Genomic DNA, 20069 nt, shown 5'->3' on the forward strand with positions numbered 1-20069 from the left:
ACATGATAGAGAACACCCGCGACAGTGGAACCACTTGGGATAAGGTAAGCAAGGAAGGGGACTTGACTATTCAGTAGGCTCAAGGAGTGTCAATCATCTCTGCTCTGCAAATAGACAGGGAACAAGAGATAGCCGTGTGTGTGTGTGTGTAGAAAGAGAGTGCACAAGCATGTGAGCAAATGTGACAAACTGTTAACAACTGATGAATCTAAGAGAAGGTATATAATTGTTCTCTGTAACATTCTGCAACTTTTCTATGGTCGAATATTTTTCAAATAAAAAGTTAAAAAACAAAAAAGATGGCCTTTGGCCTGAAAATAGAAACCAAGAGATTCGAGGAGAAAGTATAGGGAGAAGAGTCTGTATAGGAATGTGGGAACTTTCAAAATATGAGAATACAGGTGGAATTCTTTGCTAAAGAGGTTCCCATGATAACGATGGCAATGATGGAGACCATATGGCATCACAGAATGATGGCTGGCACCTAAAGAAAATACCAGTTCTTTGATTCCTACCTAGACCTGGTGAAGCAGAAATTCCAGAGATAGGACCTCAGAGTCTACGTTTTTAACAAGAGCCCCCAGGTGATTCTACCAACGAGCCAGGGTTGAAAACCACTGTACTACAGATACATCAGACTGCATACCAGCCTAGAACAACAGGGGAAGAAGCTGAATTTCATAAAGATAGAATCAGCCCTAACAACCAGCTCATGACTATGTTTTTGGCAAAAAAAGAAAAAAAAAAAAAAAAGACAAGGCTGAAGAGAAGAAACTGAGGCCTCTTAGATCAGAAGGTAGCACCAGATAAGCTCATCTGAGGCCAAGCTTCAGCTACCTTATGATTAGGAATGTGTGCTGTATAAATTCTTGCTTCCATGATTTATGTACTTCATTTTGGATTTTGCTTTTATTTGTTTAGTAAGTTTTCTTTGGAAAAATCCCAACCTCATATTAGTGAACTAAAGTGAAAAAGAGTTTGTCCACATCCAGGCCAAAAGAGCTGAGGGATTCCAAGTTTCCTCAAAGTCAAACAGAGTGGTGAAGGCAGTGCTCCAAGCTGGAGAATGAAGGCAATGGAGTGGAGCGACAGCTGTCCTACAGGAGAATCACTTCTCTGAATGCCTAGTATGAACCAGGCTACTATGTGCCCACTATGGATCCCGAGTGTACAGCGGAGAAAACAGGGTCAGAGAAGTTAAATAACATGCCCAAGAGGAGAGCAGATGGAAGAGCTGGGATTGGAACCCAGGTCTGTCCAATAACAAAGCCCATTCTCTGTCTACTCTGTGATCTTGATGTCTCTAGAGAGAAGGCAAGTCTTGGAAAGAGAAAAACTAAGAGAAGTACACAAAGTGATCTTTTTCTGCTTGGTGTTGTCCCTTACACAGGCACTCAAAGAGAGGTCACGGTGCTCCCCAAGTAGCTAGAACTGAGATAAAGGTACTGAAAGATAGATCACCTACTTTCTCCATGTTACTAGAGGATGGGTCATACCAAGGTTATGGAGATCACTCAGAGATCTAGAACCTCAGTGTAGACAGGATGGAGTGCAGCAAATCACACGTCGACCTCTGACATCAATTTAGCAACAGTAGCTATGTCCTCAGTTCAAAAGTCAAAACATAGACAATGTATTAGGGGCTGGCCCTGTAGCGTAGTGGTTAAGTTTGCACACTCTGCTTCGGTGGCCCAGGGTTCTCAGGTTTGATCCCGGGCGCAGACCTATGCACTGCTCATCAAGCCATGCTGTGGCAGGGTCCCATATATAAAACAGAGGATGATGGGCACAGACGTTAGCTCAGGGCTAATCTTCCTCAGCAAAAAGAGGAAGACTGGCAACAGATGTTAGCTCAGGGCCAATCTTCCTCACAAAAAAACCAAACAACAATGTATTATTCTCCCAGAAACCTTTCTTCTTGAGCGAGATTCATCTAACAAACCAAACATCGCTTGCTTCGGTGCACATGCTAATCCATATTGATTCTGACTACATCCAGTGGCATTTATCCATGCACTCTCTCCAGACTACTTGTAGCTTGAGGCTATCTCTTATCTACACCCACACCAGTGTTTCAGAACAGTTCTCTTTCAGTCAGGTATTTCTTTTATTTTTTTTTTTTATTTTTTTTTTGTGAGGAGATCAGCCCTGAGCTAACATCCACCAATCCTCCTCTTTTTTTTTTTTTTGCTGAGGAAGACGGCCCTGGGCTAACATCTGTGCCCATCTTCCTCCACTTTATATGGGACGCCGCCACAGCATGGCTTGCCAAGCAGTGCGTCGGTGCGCGCCCGGGATCCGAACCAGCGAACCCTGGGCCGCCGCAGCGGAGTGCGCGCACCTAACCACTTGCGCCACCAGGCCGGCCCCAGTCAGGTATTTCTAAATAGATATTTCTTTGTTGCATCATGGATTGAGGATAAGAGGATATTCAGGATTCAAATATAGTTGAGGCACCGGTCTGGTGAAAAGGGCAGGCAGAGGAAGGGGGAAGATTTTGCAAAGTATACGTTTAGTTAATAATGAAGAGACACAGGGAGGGGTTAAAAAAAAGGAAAAAAGATGGAGACTAAGCTAGAAAAAAAAAGGGAAGGAAAAACTGAACATAAGACCGGAATTTGGAGCTCAGTAGGATCTTAGAAGTCATCTTGTACAACCTCTTTATACATAAGTGAGGAAACCTAAGACCACTGATGGAACTCAGTTTGCTCAAAGTCACATAGCTTTAGCCAAGGCTACAACCCAACACAACTGTGCTTTCCACTAAACCATGCAGAAGATGACAAAAAGAAAAGAAAAGAAAGAGGGAAGCATAAAGCAAAGGATGGGTAGCCCTCTATCAACCCTGATCATCTTGGTCAACAGTCTGTGGTACTGACTTTTGAGTAAGTGACCTAACCCAGGCTGGAACAGAAAGAAGTGGGTGTCTTAGACCCCAGTGTGTCTAAGATGATTTCTTCAGAAAGGCCCCAACACGACCGTGTCAGAGGTAATCCCTTAAGTTTTTGGGAATGAGAATCAATCTTTGGACATGATTACAGAGGTGGAAAAAGACAGCAGGGATGTAATACTATCAATAGGGTTAGCTGTACTATTTATTTTGGTTATAGCCCCCAAATCCCTGCAGGGTGGAGCAGGGTATGAAGGGAAGTTCATAACTCCTGAATTCAGTACCAACATTTCAAAAAGGGTCCCTTCAACCTAGTTGGTTGCACAACAAACAGATCATCACCCCTGAAAAGCTCTTAAGGCACTAAGACTAACTGAAGACTAATTATAACTAACCGAAGTGGTGGATAATAATGCTCAGTTTGTTACCCCATAAGTTTCTAATATCACTCATCCATTCAACAAATATTTATTAAACACCTAATGCCAGGCACTGTTTTAGGTGCTAGAGATACAGCAGTGAATAAAAGAGACAAAAATCTCTGCCCACAAGGATCTTAGGATTCAGTCTCAAGATTTCTCAAGCAATTATATTGCCTCTTTCTTAGGAACTAAGGAGCCACTACTGTGCTGAAGCTGCTGCTTGGCTGGTCATAAAAGCCTTGGCCACTTCTCTTATCTCCAGCAGCATAAACATTATTGAATTAGCTCACCCCTTTCAGGAGCCCTTGCTGAAATGCTTGTTTAAAGGCTAAGAATATCCCATCACTATTGGTAAACCCTCCAGTGCCTGCTCTTCAAAAGGTACAGGTACTGGAAATGGAAATAGATGTAAAAAACCGCAAAATAAGGGATACTGTCATAAACTGATATAGGGGCTCAAGAAAGGGAGAACAATAACTAACCTTTCATTATTAGGTTAAACCATGAAAAGAAAGAGGAGAGTAGTTCTGTCTAAACATCTTAACTAGTCTCTCAGATGCACCAAAAAATGCACAAGAGGATGGAAAGTTGTATTCTAGACCAGTAATCTCTAAAATGAGATGGGCAAGATAATTCTCTGGTCTGTAAGAAAAAGATTTACCTTTTTAATCTAAAACATGATAGAAATTGCACTTTGTAATAATACAGTAATACATGTATATTATTTATATTGAATATATAATGACTACAGTAAATATTCATTTTTCCTGATGGCGCAAATTTGAAGAGCATTGCTTCAGACTGTAAGCCTTATCTTTACAAAACCTATAAAAGAGCAGTTGAATAATGGAAAGAAGGTAGGCTTTGGAGTCAAACAGGCCTAGACTTAAACCATAGCTTCTCAGAGTTTTGGTTCCCTCCTATGTAAAATGGGAGCAATGGTATTTATTGCTTAGGCTCATTCCGAGGAATAAATAAAATATACATAGCCCCTAGTATAGTGGCTGGCATGTATACATGTGCACATTAAATGCTAGTACCCAGTCCTATAAGCCTGCCAGAGCCGTGAAATCTATGAGCACCCAGTCAGTTCCTAATAGCCATGAGGAGAGAATCATTCGTTTTCCTCCTGCTGGCAGAAAAGGAAGATGTTGTGCAAGGTTGTTTTCCTCACAAGAGCCAAGGGAGGAAAGAGCCAACACCTCTAGGTTCAGATAGACACCAGGTACCTGTGGGTCGAAGCTTCTATCACATGATTCTGCCTGACACTGCTGCTGCTGCTGCTGACAAGAAAGGTGGGAGTGGGTGTTTTTAAAATCCTCTTGCAAAATAAACCCAGAGTTAACTTTTCTCCAACTTGCTGAAGGTCTTTCTCCTCTCACTTGTCTCCTCATGAGCCCTGAGAAGCACACACTACTTACTCCGGGGATTCCCCCTCAGGGTCTACATCAGGATCTGCCCTGCATACCCATCAACAGTTCAGACACAGTACCTGCTTGAGGCAGAAAGGACTCCCTTGTGTTTCAAGTCCAAAGAAGGGTCCCTGAAATCAACCTCAAAGATGTCCAACGTGCCATTTGTGCTAAACGAGGCATCTAGCTGCTGGGCGGATGTTTCTAGGCACAAGAAAAGTCAGGAAGAGGCAGCATATGAGCAATGATATATGCATGGATTTGGGGTATAAATGGTTAGGGAGGGGAGAAGAGGAGGAACAGGAGTGGACTAGATATACCGTTTTTCAAATGGTTAACTCCAAAGAAAAGCATGAGGTGCCTAGCCTTGAGCCATAGTTCAAGGCTTCCCCAGGTACCAAAAACACTTAATATCTGTTTGTTTATGCTATCCCCACCTTTCCATGACTCTAAAGCTTTCTCTGAAGCTCAATAAAGAATTCCTGATAGTATTAAGTTTCCCCTCGACCTATGTACTTCCAGTGGCTCCTAGTCCACATGTGGATCCTATCACCATACCTGTGGCCAGATACACAGGGTACTGGCTGGCTGGGCTCCACACTTGGACAGCTGGCCGCTCAAGTTCCTTCAGCTTCATGGTCTGTCCTGTAGGTGGCAGAAAACTGACATGGCCCTCAGCCCACTGAAAATAGAAACCAGCAAGCTTAAGGGCCAGATCCAGGGAGCATCTGTGGACAGGAGATCTTGTTTCTCTCTCTCCACCATGGGATGGGGTATTTTAGGGCAACATAGGGTGACAAATATATGACCATCTGCAGATCTGTAATGACAGTTCATTTACCCAATTACTAAAACCTAATGCTTTAAATTTTAAAAGATATTCAACTACACTGGTTGCCAAAGGCCCAATGGTGGTGGTAACCATCAAACCAGACAATCTCTCAGTGACTTTATCTATTCCCTTGGCTTTAAATATCATCCATATCCTGAAGACTCCCAGACTTATATCATGAACACAAATCTCTCCTCTGAGCTCCAAGTTCTTATATACAACTGCTAATCAAATATTTTCACTTGGATATAGAAAAGATACCTAAAAGTTAGTCTGTCTAAAATGGGGAATTCTCTATTCTACCATCTCCTCCTCCCAAATCTGTTCTTCCTCCAGTTTTCTTCATCTCAGTAAATGGTACCACTATCCACCCAACTGCTCAACCCAGAAACCTGAAAATCACCCTGGATTCCCCCTTCTCCCTTATTCCCATCTAATCCATCATTAAGTCTTCCAGATTTTACCTTGAAAATATATATTAATCTGTCTACTTTTCTCCATTTCCACCATCACCACTCTATTTGAAGGTATCATCATCTCTCATCTGGATTACTGCAATTATCTTCTTTGGTCATCTCCCTGCTACTCATACCATCACCCAACTCATTCTCTACATAGCAGCAGGAGGGAGCTTTTAAAATCAAAAATAGGATTTTAGCATTCCATGCTTAAAATCCTTCAATGGCTTCTATCACACTCAGAATAAAATTCAAACGCCTTATTATGGCCCTGCTCAAAAGCTCCAGCCTACTGCTTCAAACTCATCTCTCACTACTTCCCCCTTACTCATTGTGCCCCAGCCACATTAGCCTTGTTTTCATTCCCTGACTTTTTCCCACCTTAGAGGTTTTGTAAATTCTGTTTCTTACACTTAGAACGCTCTTCCTTTCATTCTCTGCATGACTGGCTCCTTATCACATCTTTCTGGGCTCAGCTTCTCACCTCCTCAGAGAGATAAGACACCCAATCAAAAACAGCTTCCATTTTTTCCTTCTTAGCAATTACACATTTATTTACACTTACATTGTTGGTCTCCTCCACTAATAAATAAACTCCACAAGAGCTTGAACTGTGCCTGCTTTGTTCACCATGTTGTAACTAGTGCCAGAACAATGTCTGGCACATAGTAAGTGCTTGATACTATTTATTAAACAAATGCAGACATCCATTTTTACTCTGGTCTCCAGTTCAATTCTAATGCATATTCAAGATGCCATCCCAACAGGTTAGCAAAGTGGAAGAAAAGTTAAAAAAAAAAATTTAACACTGAACTTTGAGGGAGGAAGCTTGGGACCTGCTTGAGCAAGCGACAGTCAGGTCAGTTTCAACCTACAAAAACAGGAGGTAGTATTACTTAATTTCTAATGTACTTTCCAGTTTAAAGAAAGTTTAAGGCTGCCAATTCAGCCAAGATTTCTAGCGGGCCTCTAAACGCTTGAGGCTACATCAACGTATCTTCTGACAGGCTGCAATATCATACTACATAGCCACCAGTGCCACCTGCTGGTCAAAGCCATTTTCACGTTTCTGGGGAAAGATCCCTTAACAACAAAAGCAGGAGCTGCGATTAGCACTCGATTAGCACATTTGACGTGCACATCTCATTTAACTCTCACAACGGTTTTATGCAGTAAGTACTATTATCATCCCCATTTTACAGGTTAGGCCGAGATGTGAACCCCAGTCGGCCTCCAGAGCCCAGTGCTTTTAACCATTATACTAGTCTAAACCAAACTAAACTCCATAAAGTGTTTAAACCCCTGACAGTCTAGAAATTGGGAAGATAGGCTTTTAATCTGCTTTGTTAAGAGACATCTGTTCACAAAAGGCCCCTGCTGGGGTCACAATGGCGGGGGGTGGGGGGCGTTGAAGGTGGGAGAGCTATGACCATTCAACGAAGAGCTGAACAAGCTCTTGCAGGGAGGGAGGCAGCCAGCTACCCTTGGCAGCCCAGTCCCTAGGGAGGGTGGTGAGCACAGCTTCTCTCCGGCCTTCCCCGAAGCAAGGAGCGCGGGGGTCAGTAACGACAAGCCTTCCCGCCCCCGCAGGTGGCAGAGACTCGGCGCGGGCCCCGGGTCGGGCCAGCTCAGGGCCCAGTGCGGATGGGACGGCGCGAGGGCAGCGCCGAGGAGACAGCCTTGTCGGGCTGAGGGGCTCGAGCGCGGCAGGGAGAGCCGAGCCGCGTCCAATCTGAGGGCGGGCGGAGTGGGGCCCGAGGGACACACTGGCGGGAGGTAAGGGGCGGGGCACGGGCGGGCCAGGGTCTCCGCGGAGGGCGCATTCCCCCTGGCGCTCTCGGTCCCCAGCACGGTCTCGGCTCTCAGCGGCCCCAGTCCTGGAAAACCAACCTGCGCGGAGAGCCCAGGTCAGGGGTCAAATGCGGCGGCGCCCGAGCCAGTCCTCCTCGAAGGGCTTTTGCGCTCAGCTGGGCACTGCGGACGGCGGCTGCGAAGGGCCAAAAGAGCAGGACACCGCTGTCCACAAGTGCCGCGAAGCCCAGGCGGAGGACCTGGCTGACCCACGGAGGATATAATAGGATTATACGGAGTTTTTAATCGGGCCTTTCTCACCTGTCCTGTGATTGCGCACTCATGGCGCAGTGGGTCAGATCCTGCGACCATTAAGTTCTGGTCTATTAAATCTGAGCCAGGCTCCAGGGGCAGCCTCTGAAAAGGGAAAATACTAATTCATCACCTACTCATTGGAGACGACCTGGCCCTAGCATCAGGAGCAATCAGTGGAATCCTACTTGAAAAAGTAAAAAGCAATCGAGGCCATAATTAGCCGTGAGCGATGCACTGCAGCCCAGCAACAACTGGTGCCCAGAACTGTCAGCTAAACTAACAAAGGGCTATAGGTGTGTGGAGGGCGAGGTACTGTAGACCAGGGGCTTCCTGGAAGGTTTCAGGGACATGCAACAGGTGTTATATCTTGGAGCTGCAAGAAGATAGGTGATGCTCCAGTGAGGAAAAAGAGGTTCAACTGGCTAATAGGTGCCCTGACATTTCCCATGCCATGAAGAGGCCATGGCTGGGGGAGTGAGCTGGATACAGATTGTGGAATACCAATTCAACTGCAGATAATTGGGAGTTACTGAAAATTGTGGGTAGGGATGCAATAAGATAAAGATTGTTGTATTTTGAGACTAGCAACGTGGGTCCCCTTGGAGAAAGAACAGAGCTGGAGGCAGGACTCAAATTAGACTAATAGAACAATCAGGTACCAGGTGATGAAAGCCCGGATTAAAATAGTGGCAATGATTGTAAAGGAAAACCGGACAGGCTCTTGTGACTGATAAACGTAAGGACTTGGAGGGGGAGGTAAAAAGATCATTGTATTTTTTATGTTAAGGGAATTAACAGCATTTCTAAATAAGTGTTCTGTAGGCAGCTGAAGTTATTAGACCTAAGTTATTTGATTCAAAACTTTCACTTAATGCATGAATTCTATGGTATTCCTGCCTGATATACCTTCAAAGATGGTGAGCCAGTTATGACAGGGTCCCCAAGTCATTGTGACACAACTCCAGATTTCCTTTTCCTGTGGACTTGGGAGTTTTGAAGTCAGGACAGAAGACAATTTAGGGCACTGTCTGTGCCTGCCCACTCTTTCGACATACTAAGTACTCACTAAATATTTCTTGAACTTCTTAGCATCCACAACAGTGGTTGAGACCTGAGGGGAAGTAAACAGTGTTGAATACTGAACCTCAGGCAACACCTCAAATTAGGGAATGAGGCAGAAGTGTCACAGATGGAGTGCTATGAAAGACATTTGAACCAAATGCATAAGGTCCCAGTTTCAAGCTGGACATGATTTAAAAAAATAAAAAGTGCACTCTTCTCTCAACTAACACATCTCTTAGAAATTCTTTTTTTTTGTTGAGGAAGATTAGCCCTGAGCTAACATCTGCTGCCAATCCTCCTTTTGCTGAGGAAGATTGGCCCTGGACTAACATCCGTGACCATCTTCCTCTACTTTATATGTGGGATGCCTGTCACAGCACGGCTTGATAAGCGGTGCCTAGGTCCACACCCAGGATCCGAACCTGTGAACTCCGGACCACCGCAGTGGAGTGCATGAACTTAACCACTACGCCACCAGGCTGGCCCCTCTTAGAAATTCTTTTCACCTTGTTTTGTAACTGCCAGTCTCCTCTTCTGGGTAACTACTAGAAGGCAATTATTTTGTCGTGTTCAGTTTTATATTCCCACGGCCTATCAGTGTCTGATACATATTAGGCACACAGGTGTTTGTTAAATAAATTATCAAGTGCCTTGGAAGGCAGAGAATGCAGGCAGTGGAGACCTCCAAGGAGTGGCATTTTAGAAGTACCCACTCCTCTTAAAAGTCTCTTTCACTACCTAGACAACCACTAAAGGACCTGTATCTAACTTGAACAGAATTGCTTCTATAGGTCAGGTTGACTATATGCTTTTTTATGGGACAGGTTTTCAGGCAATGACTGTAATTTAAGAAAATGTCCCCAAAGGGACGAAAAGAAAATGAGTTGGTTCACTTAAAAACAGATACACTGAGGGGCCGGCCAGTAGTTCGCATGCTCCGCTTCAGTGGCCTGGAGTTCGCAGGTTCAGATCCCGGGCGCGGACTTACACACTGCTTATCAAGCCGCGCTGTGGCAGTGTCCCACATATAAAGTAGACAAAAATAGGCACAGATGTTAGTCCAGGGCCAGTCTTCCTCAGCAAAAAGAGGAGGACTGGCAACAGATGTTAGCTCGGGACTAATCTTTCTCTCCAAAAAAAAAAAAAACCGACAGATACACTGAGATGGACCCTCAAAAACATGATTTTCCGCTTTCAAAGGCTATCATAGGTGCTTGGATAAATCATTAAGTTAACAAAAGCCATGCATAGGTTCTGAATAACTCATTGAACTGTCCTCTAATTCATAAATGTATGTCAACTTATAAGAAGCTAGAATTTAGAAGTTGCTTTGGAATAAGGAATACATAACATTAGAGGCAGTCATAGCCCTAGGCCAGTCCAGAAACACCTATTTATCCTATAATATACTTGAAATATGTTAGAGTACAATTTTGTTTTTAAAGTAACCACTATAAAATGGTTTTTTATGGGAAATGAAGCTTGTTCCAACTTGGGAAGTCAGGAACATATCTTCCTTCTTCTTCAACCTTGTAAATGGGAAAAGGAGCTACCCTTACCACCTGCTGCACAACTGGAACCCTCAACTACTTTCACAGTCCCAGCAAAATCAACATCTTCTTGAGCTTAACTCCCTCCACCCTCCCATCCTTCCAGTCTCAGAGCAGGGAGAGGGTGGGGACAGACAGCAGGCAGAAAAAAAGGAAAAGGACGAGGTTCCTCACAGCAGTGGCTATTCCTGGGGAGATGAGGCACAGATACCACAGCACTAAGTTTTATTAGGGATTTCATTAAGGTTAAATCTCTAGAAATGAGGGAGTCAGTTAGAGGGCACAAAGCCCACGAAGCCTCCTCAGATCTCATAGTGAACCACCGGCTCAGGCTCTTTGGTGGGATCGCCGCCTCGTTCCAGGTACAGATTGTTATAAGGATATTGCTTTGGCCCCTAAGGAAAAAACACAGGTCAGCAAGAACAGTATACATCCAGCCAATACCTGGCTACACCCCACTCTGAGTTAACAATCACACACGGTAAATGGGTACGTGGTGGCCTCTGGTCAGACCCAGCTGGGCTAGAATGACATGAACAGCACTCCTCTTCCCTGCTCAGCACAAGGCAGAGAGAAAGCCTAGACTGTACGAGAAGGGTGCCTACACTCTGTGTGTGTGAGACTGTGAGACAGAGAGACAGAGAGAGCGCGAGCACGCTTTCTAAATGAAACGACGCATCCATCCATCTCTCTCTCTCTCGGGGTCGAGACACACTCAATCTCCTTTAAGTCACTCAGCCTCTAATGGTTCCACCACGAAAGTGGCCTAGCAAATGAGGCGTGCAGGAGCAGCGGTGGGAGAAAGCACAGAGGAGACACGGCTGGGATGTGCTTTAGGGGCTGCTGGCTTTACCAACAAACAGCTGTCAGAGAACGCAGCTCAAGGGGAGGAGAAAAGGGTGATGTGCTTACAGAACTGAAAACGGAAGACCCACACTGTGTTTCTTGCTCTCCTGAAGTGAAGTTAGTGCTCACACCAACGCTACATGCACTCTCCAGCCTCAGGCCCCTAGAGCTTGGTAGGAAGGCTCGTGTCAGTGCACACAGACATACCAGCTACCATCAGGACATTGATTATCTCTGCAGAGGTAGCACTGAGCAGCCAACTGCAAATACAGCAACCTCCTTGCTTTCAGTTCCTTTCCTTACAATCTATCCTGTTGACTACTCCCAGATTAATCTTCCTAAAAACCTAGCCTTCATTATGTCATTCTTCTGTTCAAAAGCCCAACATGGTTCCCCACTGCCCAGAGGCAGACCAAGTCACCACTGTACCTCGTAGCACAGTCTGCACCTAGTACATAGTAGGGGCTTCATGAATATTTGTTGAATTAATGTGTTACTACACCATCAAGTCCAAATCCCTCAGCCACGCAATAAAAGCTGCTCAATCTAACTGATCAACTTACCTCACAATATTTTTTAACACAGCAATTTCCACACCTGATTTCCCAGGACATTAGAATTACCTGGGAACTTGTTAAATATTGATTCTAGAATCCCACTGTGGAGCTACTGAATTAGGCTCTCCAGAAAGTGGAACCCAGGAATCTGAATTTTTAGCAGCTCTTCAGGTAACCAATGCAGCTGGTTATCTAGGAACTATTTTATATGCCTATTCCACTCCAGCTAACTCACTCTTCTTTTCTTTCCTTCATTCTGTTTTCTCTTGCCCCAAATATTCTCTCCAACTTCTCCCCCGAATCCAAAGCCTATGTATTTTTTTTAGCATCTAGTATAACCCTTCTCTTTAACAGCACCTCATACCCCTTAGCATATACATTCACTACACACATATATATAAAAGCTGTGCCAAATTCCCATATCTGTTCAAATGTTGCTCGCCATGTCATTTATCTGAATTTTCTTCTTGTCTAAACTAAACTTCCTTAAAGCTAGACAGTATATTTTTTATGTTCTTTACATTCTCCAAAACATAACTGTCTATTCTTGTAGTAAACACTTAAATTGCTTCCAGTACCCTACAGGAAGTAAGTGCCCTTCATACCTCCAACAGAGAATAAAGTTTCAGCTCTAGATTCTTTGATTCTACCTTGAAAGATCACTCGCTGAAATATAATTGGTAAGTGGAGTCCCCAGATGGCAACTCTAGAGACTAGCTAGCTTCTATATTGCCATTCCTCACCTAGTCCTGAAGTGTTTCTTCTCATTCAGACTGATCCAAGATGTAGGCATGGAGCAGTGCTCCGGTACTTGTGCCAGGCCAATGGGTAAGGCCCTCTATAGGCTTTACCAGGAAGCCAAGCTTGGTATTGGCTGGATCCCTATTCTAGAGATTTCATTCCCTCAGGAAATGGGGCTAAGTAAATGTGCCTATGAGAGCACTTCTCAGATACTCACCACGGGCTGGTAGGTGGGGTAAGTCTCCCCAACCCAAAACATGAACATCATGAAGGCCACGAAGCCGAAGAGATGCTTACACATGACATTCCAAGAAACAGGCGTGGGGGACGTGTCCACACGGTTCCTGATATACATGTCTAGGTCCCAGTGCATCTGAGACAGAAAGGCAGATAACTGTCACATACTGCTCTTCCTGAAATGGCAGGCAGTCCAGAGTGATCAGAGCCTGATACAAAGGCAGTGACAAAGGCATTCGACTGCCCCGGGGCAATATTCCGAGAGCTATGTCTGAGATACTCTGGCCCATAGGACTAGATGTTGGCTTATGTCTGTGTTCTGCTGATCAGAGACAGCTCAATCATGAAAGTTCACAACTTTCACAATACAGAACTTTGATTGTTCCCAGAAGTCCCATTCCACGTGCATGGAACCTCAGATCTCAGATCACTGGACCTTGCTTCCTTGGGCAGAAAACCTTAGAATTACTTGGACGGAGAAGTATCATTCGAGCTAAAGAAAGAATCCTCAGGAAGACATTAGGGAGAAGGAAGGAAAGTCAAATAGGTATGGTTCTCTCACCGGTTCACCCCAATTCAACCTCAGGTCTGGGTGGTCCCAGTCATACCATGGATCCCTCTCCTGCTGTGAGCGGTCAGGGAGCTTCGGGTAGTCGCCATACCTGGGAGACAGCAAGAACTTCTGGAAGCAAGAACTTCAGAGTCTCCTCATCTCAGAGATGAGAAACCAAGTGACAGAGACAACTGCCTCCCCTAAGGACAGAGGAACTGCCTTTCAGATCAAGGTCTCAAGTTCTAGTCACTGAGCACAGAACTAACCACAGAAGTCCAAACTGTAATTAAAAGTTCATGTCAAAACTCTGAAACATAACATATATAAGCTTTTCTTACCTTCTTTCAACAAAAAGAAAAAAAGTCACACAATGTTATAATGTTAGAGCTGGAAGGGAATTTAGCCATCAATCACTCTGATTCCCTCATTAGACAGAAAATGAAACCGAAGTTTAGGGTCTGAACCCAAGGTCACCCAGCTAATTGGAATAAAACTAAAAGGGTACAGATTAGAAAAGTATTCTTTTCATAGCAACTGTGTTCCTCAACAACCAAACTGGCATACATCTCCACGTCTTAAACACCCAATGGGACTTTTTGCTGAACTGGCTTTTGCCAACAAATCCACGTTCAACTTATACAGACTTCTGCCAAGGCTGGGCTTGTGCACAACACAATAAAACATAGGAAATGATGACAACTAGACATGTGTCACAAAGAGTGACTGGAAAACAAAAATAGGAGCTGCTGAAACCACGACTGAAAGAGTGCTGCTAGGACAGAAAATGAGGGTGATGGTAATCACTTCAGATAATTAACCCAAGGGATTTTATGTGGCTATGGGGGGCGGGGATAACATCAGTTGGAGTAAGTTAGCTGTTTAATCTACTTAACAGTTACTACGATTTCCACAGCCTTAACAGCAAAAATCTTTTAGATATACACACATATATAGAGAGTACTCCATCTCCAAATAAGGTTCTCATGACAGGAGTCCAGCTCCAGCCTGGTCACGTGCCTGAATGACAGCACCTGAGCCCAGCAGATGCTCACTCTAAATGAAACCTCGCGTTCTGGATGGAGCCAAGGAAGGTTCCTGCTATTCAGGGGTCCTCAAGGGAGCTATTAAAACCTCGGCTTCCTCATTTGAGGAAACAGCCTGAGCCAAGGAGAAAATTGAAGTCCTCTCGGCTGCAGCTGCTCACCAATCCCCTCCCACCGCCCTCCACCGAGAAAAGCACACCATTGACTGTGAGGGGTCACGAGAAGGTTCAAGGGAAAGGGGTCACAGTCGAGCCATCCAACCCAGTCGGCCTTCTCCCATCACTACCGAGTTGCGAACAGACCCTCTCTATCTCACCCCATGCCATCATCCGGGTACGGCTCGTAGTCTTCTACCCGCATATTATACTTCTTGGCGGCGGCAGCCCGTTCTTCTGGAGTCTTGGGATAAGGCCCCGGAAGCATGTCCTTGGTAATGTAAGAGGCTAGAGGGCAGAGGAGGGCAGGTCATAAGCGACCCCGTTCCTCCTGCCGCCCCGACGGCTTCAAGCTGCAGTGGTTGCGGAGGCCGGAGCCCGAGACTTCGCAGGACCAGTGAGACCCTCTACCCCCTTTTCTAGACATACCAACTCCACCTCCGCCCCCTGTATGAACACGGCCACCGCGGTATCCATGATATCCACTCTCCTCCCGACACACCAAACCTCAGGCATCCCCTTCCCACACTGAGGTCTTGCCCATTCTCGCGCACCTGTCCGTGCACCCGTCCGTGCACCCAAAGGCAACAAGTTCCGGGCTGACCTTTGCAGCCAACGGACTCCCAGGACCCCGGCCCTGGCCGCCGCCATTTTCACCTTCTTCCCGTTTCACCCCGCACATGCGCAAAAGCCTTGTCACGGCGGCTGAGCCAGGCCAAACGCGACGGGGGAAGCCGGTAGCGAAGAAAAAGTCCCAGGGGCTCAAAAAGGGCGGGGCTTGGACGGTGTTGGGTAGGTAAAGGATAGATGAGCAAATGGATAGAGGCAGAAAGCGAAAGCGGGGAGGAAAGAAAACCAAGCAAGTCACTGCTTTGATATTTCAGATTGTTTTGTCCCTTTTCTCCCTCAGATGACTTAGACGCATGCAGGGATAATGGAGACTCAGAGCCTGAGCATCTCAGGTGGACAGCTGACCCACCTTCTCCAGGAGCAGTAGAAGAGAAATAAGCCTGTCTTAATCTCTTCTCTGACTGCTTTGCTTTTTCTTCTTCTTCACTGGCACTTCCTCCTTCCATCCCCAAACGTGATTATTCTTCACATTCAGCCCTTGGTCTTGCTTCTTCTTGTTCTTTTCTCCAAATGGGTTGATCTCCTTCATTTAGGTGAAGGGTGCAACACAAATCGGCCGGAATTGGGTCCTCAGTTTCAGTAAGTGTTTACATCTGAATGTTCCAGTCACCTCAACCTAACAAATGTAAAACCAATCCTAGCACCAGAGGCAGTTCTCGGGAGATCCCCTAAAGCCTCAGATTTACTAGGACTTGGAATAACAGATTTCAAGCAGGGCCACAATTAATAAACACTAGCTTAACAGGAGAATGGGAGACATTATTATGTTTGCATATGAATATGTTTTCACTTTATTTACACAAATGGGCTTTCCATAATTTACGCAGTATGAATATGCACGTATTTCCAGCAACTTTTAGGGTGATCACTGTTTTGGAGCAGAATCCATTACTATAGACATTCTTGAATATATATCAAAGCAATAAAAACTGATATGTACTATTTGGTATATAAATTTTGAGGAGGACTACTTCACAGAAACTTGCCCTCTTGTAAATGAGCATCACTAGTTGATGTTCAGAATAACTGGACAATATCTGCATTCAGTCACTAGCAAGCCCTGATCTAATTTGGGTCAGAAACAGAGTAGGTCTTAGTTATTTATTTATATAAAGATATAATTCACATACCATAAAATTCACCCCTTTAAAGTGTACAATAAAGTGATATTTTGTATATTCACAAAGTTGTGCAACTATCACCATTATCTAATTCTAAAACATTTTCATCACCCCCAAAAGAAACCCGATATGCATTAGGGTATTTCCCCCACCCCTCACTGCCTAGCAACCACTAATCTACTTTCTGTCTCTATGGATTTGCCTATTCTGGACATTTTATATAAATGGGACCACACAATGTGTGGCCTTTTGTGTCTGACTTATGTCACTTAGTTTATGTCACTTAGGTCACTTAATTCACTTGTTTTCAAAGTTTGTCTGTGTTGTAGCATGTGTCAGTTCTTCATTCCTTTTTATGGCCAAATAATATTCCATTATATGGATATACAACATTTTGTTTATATATTCATCAGTTGATGGACATTTGGGTTGTTTCCACTTTTTGGCTATTAAGAATAATGCTGCTGTGAACATTCTTATACAAGTTTTTGTGTGGATGTATATTTTCAATTCTCTTGGGTACATACTAGCAGTAGAATTGCTGGATCATAGGGTGACTATGTTTAACTTTCTGAAAAACTGTTTTTCTAAGAAGCTGCATCATTTTACATTCCCACTAGTGGTGTATAAGGGTTCCAATTTCTCCACATTATCACCAACACTTGTTATTATCTGTCTTTTTTATTATAGCCTTACTAGTGGATGTGAATGGCATCTCATTGTGGTTTTGATTTGCATAACCCTCTGACTAAAGATGTTGAGCATCTTTTCATGCGTTTATTGGCTATGGTATATCTTCTTTGGAGAAAGGTCTCTCCAAGTCCATTGTCCATTTCTTAATTGGGTTTTCTTTATTGTGAAATTTTTGTTGTACGTCATTGTGGGTTGTCTTTTTATTGCATTGTAAGAGTTCTTTATGTATTCTAGACACAAATATCATATTTTCTCCCATTCTGTGGATTGTCTTTTCACTTTCTTGATGGCGTCCTCTGGGACCCCATTTTTATTCTGAAAGGTGTTGGAGTTTGTCAAAAGTTTTCTCTGTGTCTATTGAGATGATCATGTGGCATTTTTTTTCTTTTTCTTTTTAATTGAGGTATAATTGATATATAACGTTATATTAGTTTCAAGTGTACAACATAATGATTCGATATTTGTATATATTTTGAAGTGATCATCACAATAAGTCTAGTTAACCTGTCACCATATATAGTTACAAAATTTTTTTCTCATGATAAGAACTTTTAAGTTTTAAGTTTGCAGCTTTCAAATATGCAATGCAGTATTATTAACTATAGTCACCATGCTGTACATTACATCCCCATGACATTTATAACTGTATGTTTGTACCTTTTAATATTTTTTTTCTTCTATCAATATGGTTAATTTTCAGATGTTGAACCAACCTTGCATTCCTAGAGTAAATCCTACTTTGTCATAGTATATAATCATTTTTATATGGTGTCGATTTGGTTTGCTAGTATTTTGCTGAGGATTCTAGCATCTAAATTTATAAGGGATTTGGTGTGTAGTTTCCTTTTCTTGAGATGTCTTTGTTTCATTTTGATATCAGGGTAACACTGACTTCCTAGAATGAGTTGGAAAGTGTTCCTTCCTCTTTTATTCTTTAAAAATTTGTGAAGGATTGGTGTTAATACTTTTTAAAATGTTTGGTAGAATTTATCAGTGAATCCATCTGGTCCTGGGCTATTCTTTGTAGAAAGTTTCTGATTCCTAATTTAATGTCTTTACTTGTTATAAATCTATTCAAAATTTCTATTTCTTCTTAAATCAGTTATGATAGTTTCTGCCTTTCTAGCAATTTGTCTATTTTATCTAGGTTATATAATTTTTTGTAATACAATTGTTCATAGTATTCCCTTATACTCCTTTTTATTTTTGTAAAGTCAGTAGTAATATGCCTTCTTTCATTCCTGATTTTAGTAATATGAATCTTCTTGGTCTAATTTATTCTTAATTCCCAATGTGACATATTAATATATTCTTGTAAAAATTCAAACATTGCAGATAAAACTAAAGCCTTAATTGCTACCACAGCCCCAAACCTTCCACAGAGGTAACCTCATTATCAGTTTTGTGTTGCATAGCTACTATGCAGCATAATTACATAATTAAGCCAGTGTATTAGTTTCCTATTGCCTCATAACAAATTACCATAAATTAAGCAGCCCAAAATAACACCAATTTATTATCTCAAATTTTCTATGAGTCAGGATTCCAGGCATGGGCTAGCTGGGTCACAGCTCAGGGTTTCACCAAGCTGAAATCAAGGTATTTGTTGGGGCTGCTTTTTCATCTGAGGCTCTGTGTCCTTTTCCAAGCTCAGTAGTTGTTGGCAGAATTCAGTTTCTTGCAGTTGTAGGACTAAGATCCCTCCTTTCTGGCTGGCTGTCAACCAGGAGCCTTTCTCAGCTCCTAGAGCCTAGCCACCATTCTCTGCCACATAGCGGTTTGCTCCTTCAAGCACAACAGGAGAGCTTCTTTGGCTTCAAATCTCTCTGACTTGTGTCTCTGACCACTAGACCCAGATTTAAAGAGCTAGAGTGATTAGGTCAGGCCCGCTCAGGAAAATCTCCTTTTGATTAACTCAGAGTGAACTGATTAAGAACTTGAATTACATTTTTGCCATATAATGTAACCTCATCGCAGGAGTGATACCCTATCATATTTATAAGTCCTGCTCTTATTCAAGGGGGAGACTTATATAGGGCATGTACACCATGGAATGGAAATCTTTGGCTCCATCTTAGAATTTGGCCTCCCAGGGCCGGCCCCGTGGCTTAGCGGTTGGGTGCACGCGCTCCACTGCTGGTGGCCCGGGTTCAGATCCTGGGCGCGCACCGATGCACCACTTCTCTGGCCATGCTGAGGCTGCGTCCCACATACAGCAACAAGAAGGATGTGCAGCTATGACATACAACTATCTACTGGGGCTTTGGGGGAAAAAATAAATAAATAAAATTATTAAAAAAAAAAAAAAGAATTTGGCCTCCCACAACCAGCCATAAGAACTGTCTAAGTAAGCAATAGAAGTAATCAATAGGGCCTTTAATAACCCATATAAATTGTTTGAAAATGTGGGCTGTTCATGCTTGGCCACTAATGATAACATTGGTCCCATGACAAAAATATCTTCAAGTAGGAGAGATGGTGACACAGGCAGAAAATCCAAATGATGCTAAAGAAAAGAAGACCGTCTTTGATTTTAAAAGAATTCATCTTGCCATATATCTTTCGCCTAGGCCTTCAGAGCAACCTTTACCCAACGTTTATCAATCAGACAATTGCTATTCCTTCTGATTTCCTTAGATAGGGCAAGAGTTTGCTTCTCTCCCTATCCATGAGTGTAAAGTTTAATGCCCCACTAAACTTGCCTCCTCCTTTGCCTCTTGTGTAGGCGTCGGCACAATGCGGCAGCAGTAACATTTTGTGG

General features: G+C 43.5%; 2 protein-coding genes across 17 annotated transcripts in view; both read right to left on the reverse strand.

Annotated features, from left to right (window-relative positions):
* The window catches only part of SEC31B (SEC31 homolog B, COPII component), a 32069-nt gene extending 21275 nt beyond the window's left edge, over window positions 1-10794 (reverse strand). For 9 of the 16 annotated variants that reach the window (XR_015552510.1, XM_087432464.1, XM_087432461.1 and 6 more), the window contains exons 1-2: window positions 5283-10794; window positions 4805-4928 (exon numbers count right to left, since the gene is read on the reverse strand). Coding sequence is in view for 15 of the 16 variants with exons in the window: in XM_087432464.1 (XP_087288590.1) it covers window positions 4805-4928; window positions 5283-5361 (203 nt within the window). In the remaining variant the exon portion in view is untranslated. The remainder of the gene's footprint in view (window positions 1-4804; window positions 4929-5282) is intronic. The other 7 variants (XM_087432456.1, XM_087432455.1, XM_087432452.1 and 4 more) reach the window with 7 other exon arrangements.
* A 146-nt stretch (window positions 10795-10940) lies between these two features.
* Window positions 10941-15564, reverse strand: NDUFB8 (NADH:ubiquinone oxidoreductase subunit B8). The gene is made up of 5 exons (XM_087432465.1): window positions 15419-15564; window positions 15026-15152; window positions 13676-13775; window positions 13094-13249; window positions 10941-11127 (listed from the first exon to the last, which is right to left on the reverse strand). Exons 1-5 carry the CDS (start codon window positions 15513-15515, stop codon window positions 11035-11037), a joined length of 573 nt encoding a protein of 190 aa, XP_087288591.1. The 5' UTR covers window positions 15516-15564; the 3' UTR covers window positions 10941-11034.
* Between the last annotated feature and the right edge of the window lie 4505 nt (window positions 15565-20069).

This window comes from Ceratotherium simum, chromosome 6 (genome assembly GCF_057802395.1).
Source record: "Ceratotherium simum simum isolate JZ-2026a chromosome 6, ASM5780239v1, whole genome shotgun sequence".
In the NCBI taxonomy this organism is placed as follows: Eukaryota; Metazoa; Chordata; class Mammalia; order Perissodactyla; family Rhinocerotidae; genus Ceratotherium; species Ceratotherium simum.

Coding starts and splice junctions, on each gene's coding strand:
- NDUFB8 (XM_087432465.1), bottom strand. CDS start 15,515: ATGGCGGCGGCCAGGGCCGGGGTCCTGGGAGTCCGTTGGCTGCAAAGG. Junction 13,776..15,025: donor TACCCGGATGATGGCATGGG/GTGAGATAGAGA, acceptor GCTGTCTCCCAG/GTATGGCGACTACCCGAAGC. Junction 13,250..13,675: donor GGTTGAATTGGGGTGAACCG/GTGAGAGAACCA, acceptor TTTCTGTCTCAG/ATGCACTGGGACCTAGACAT.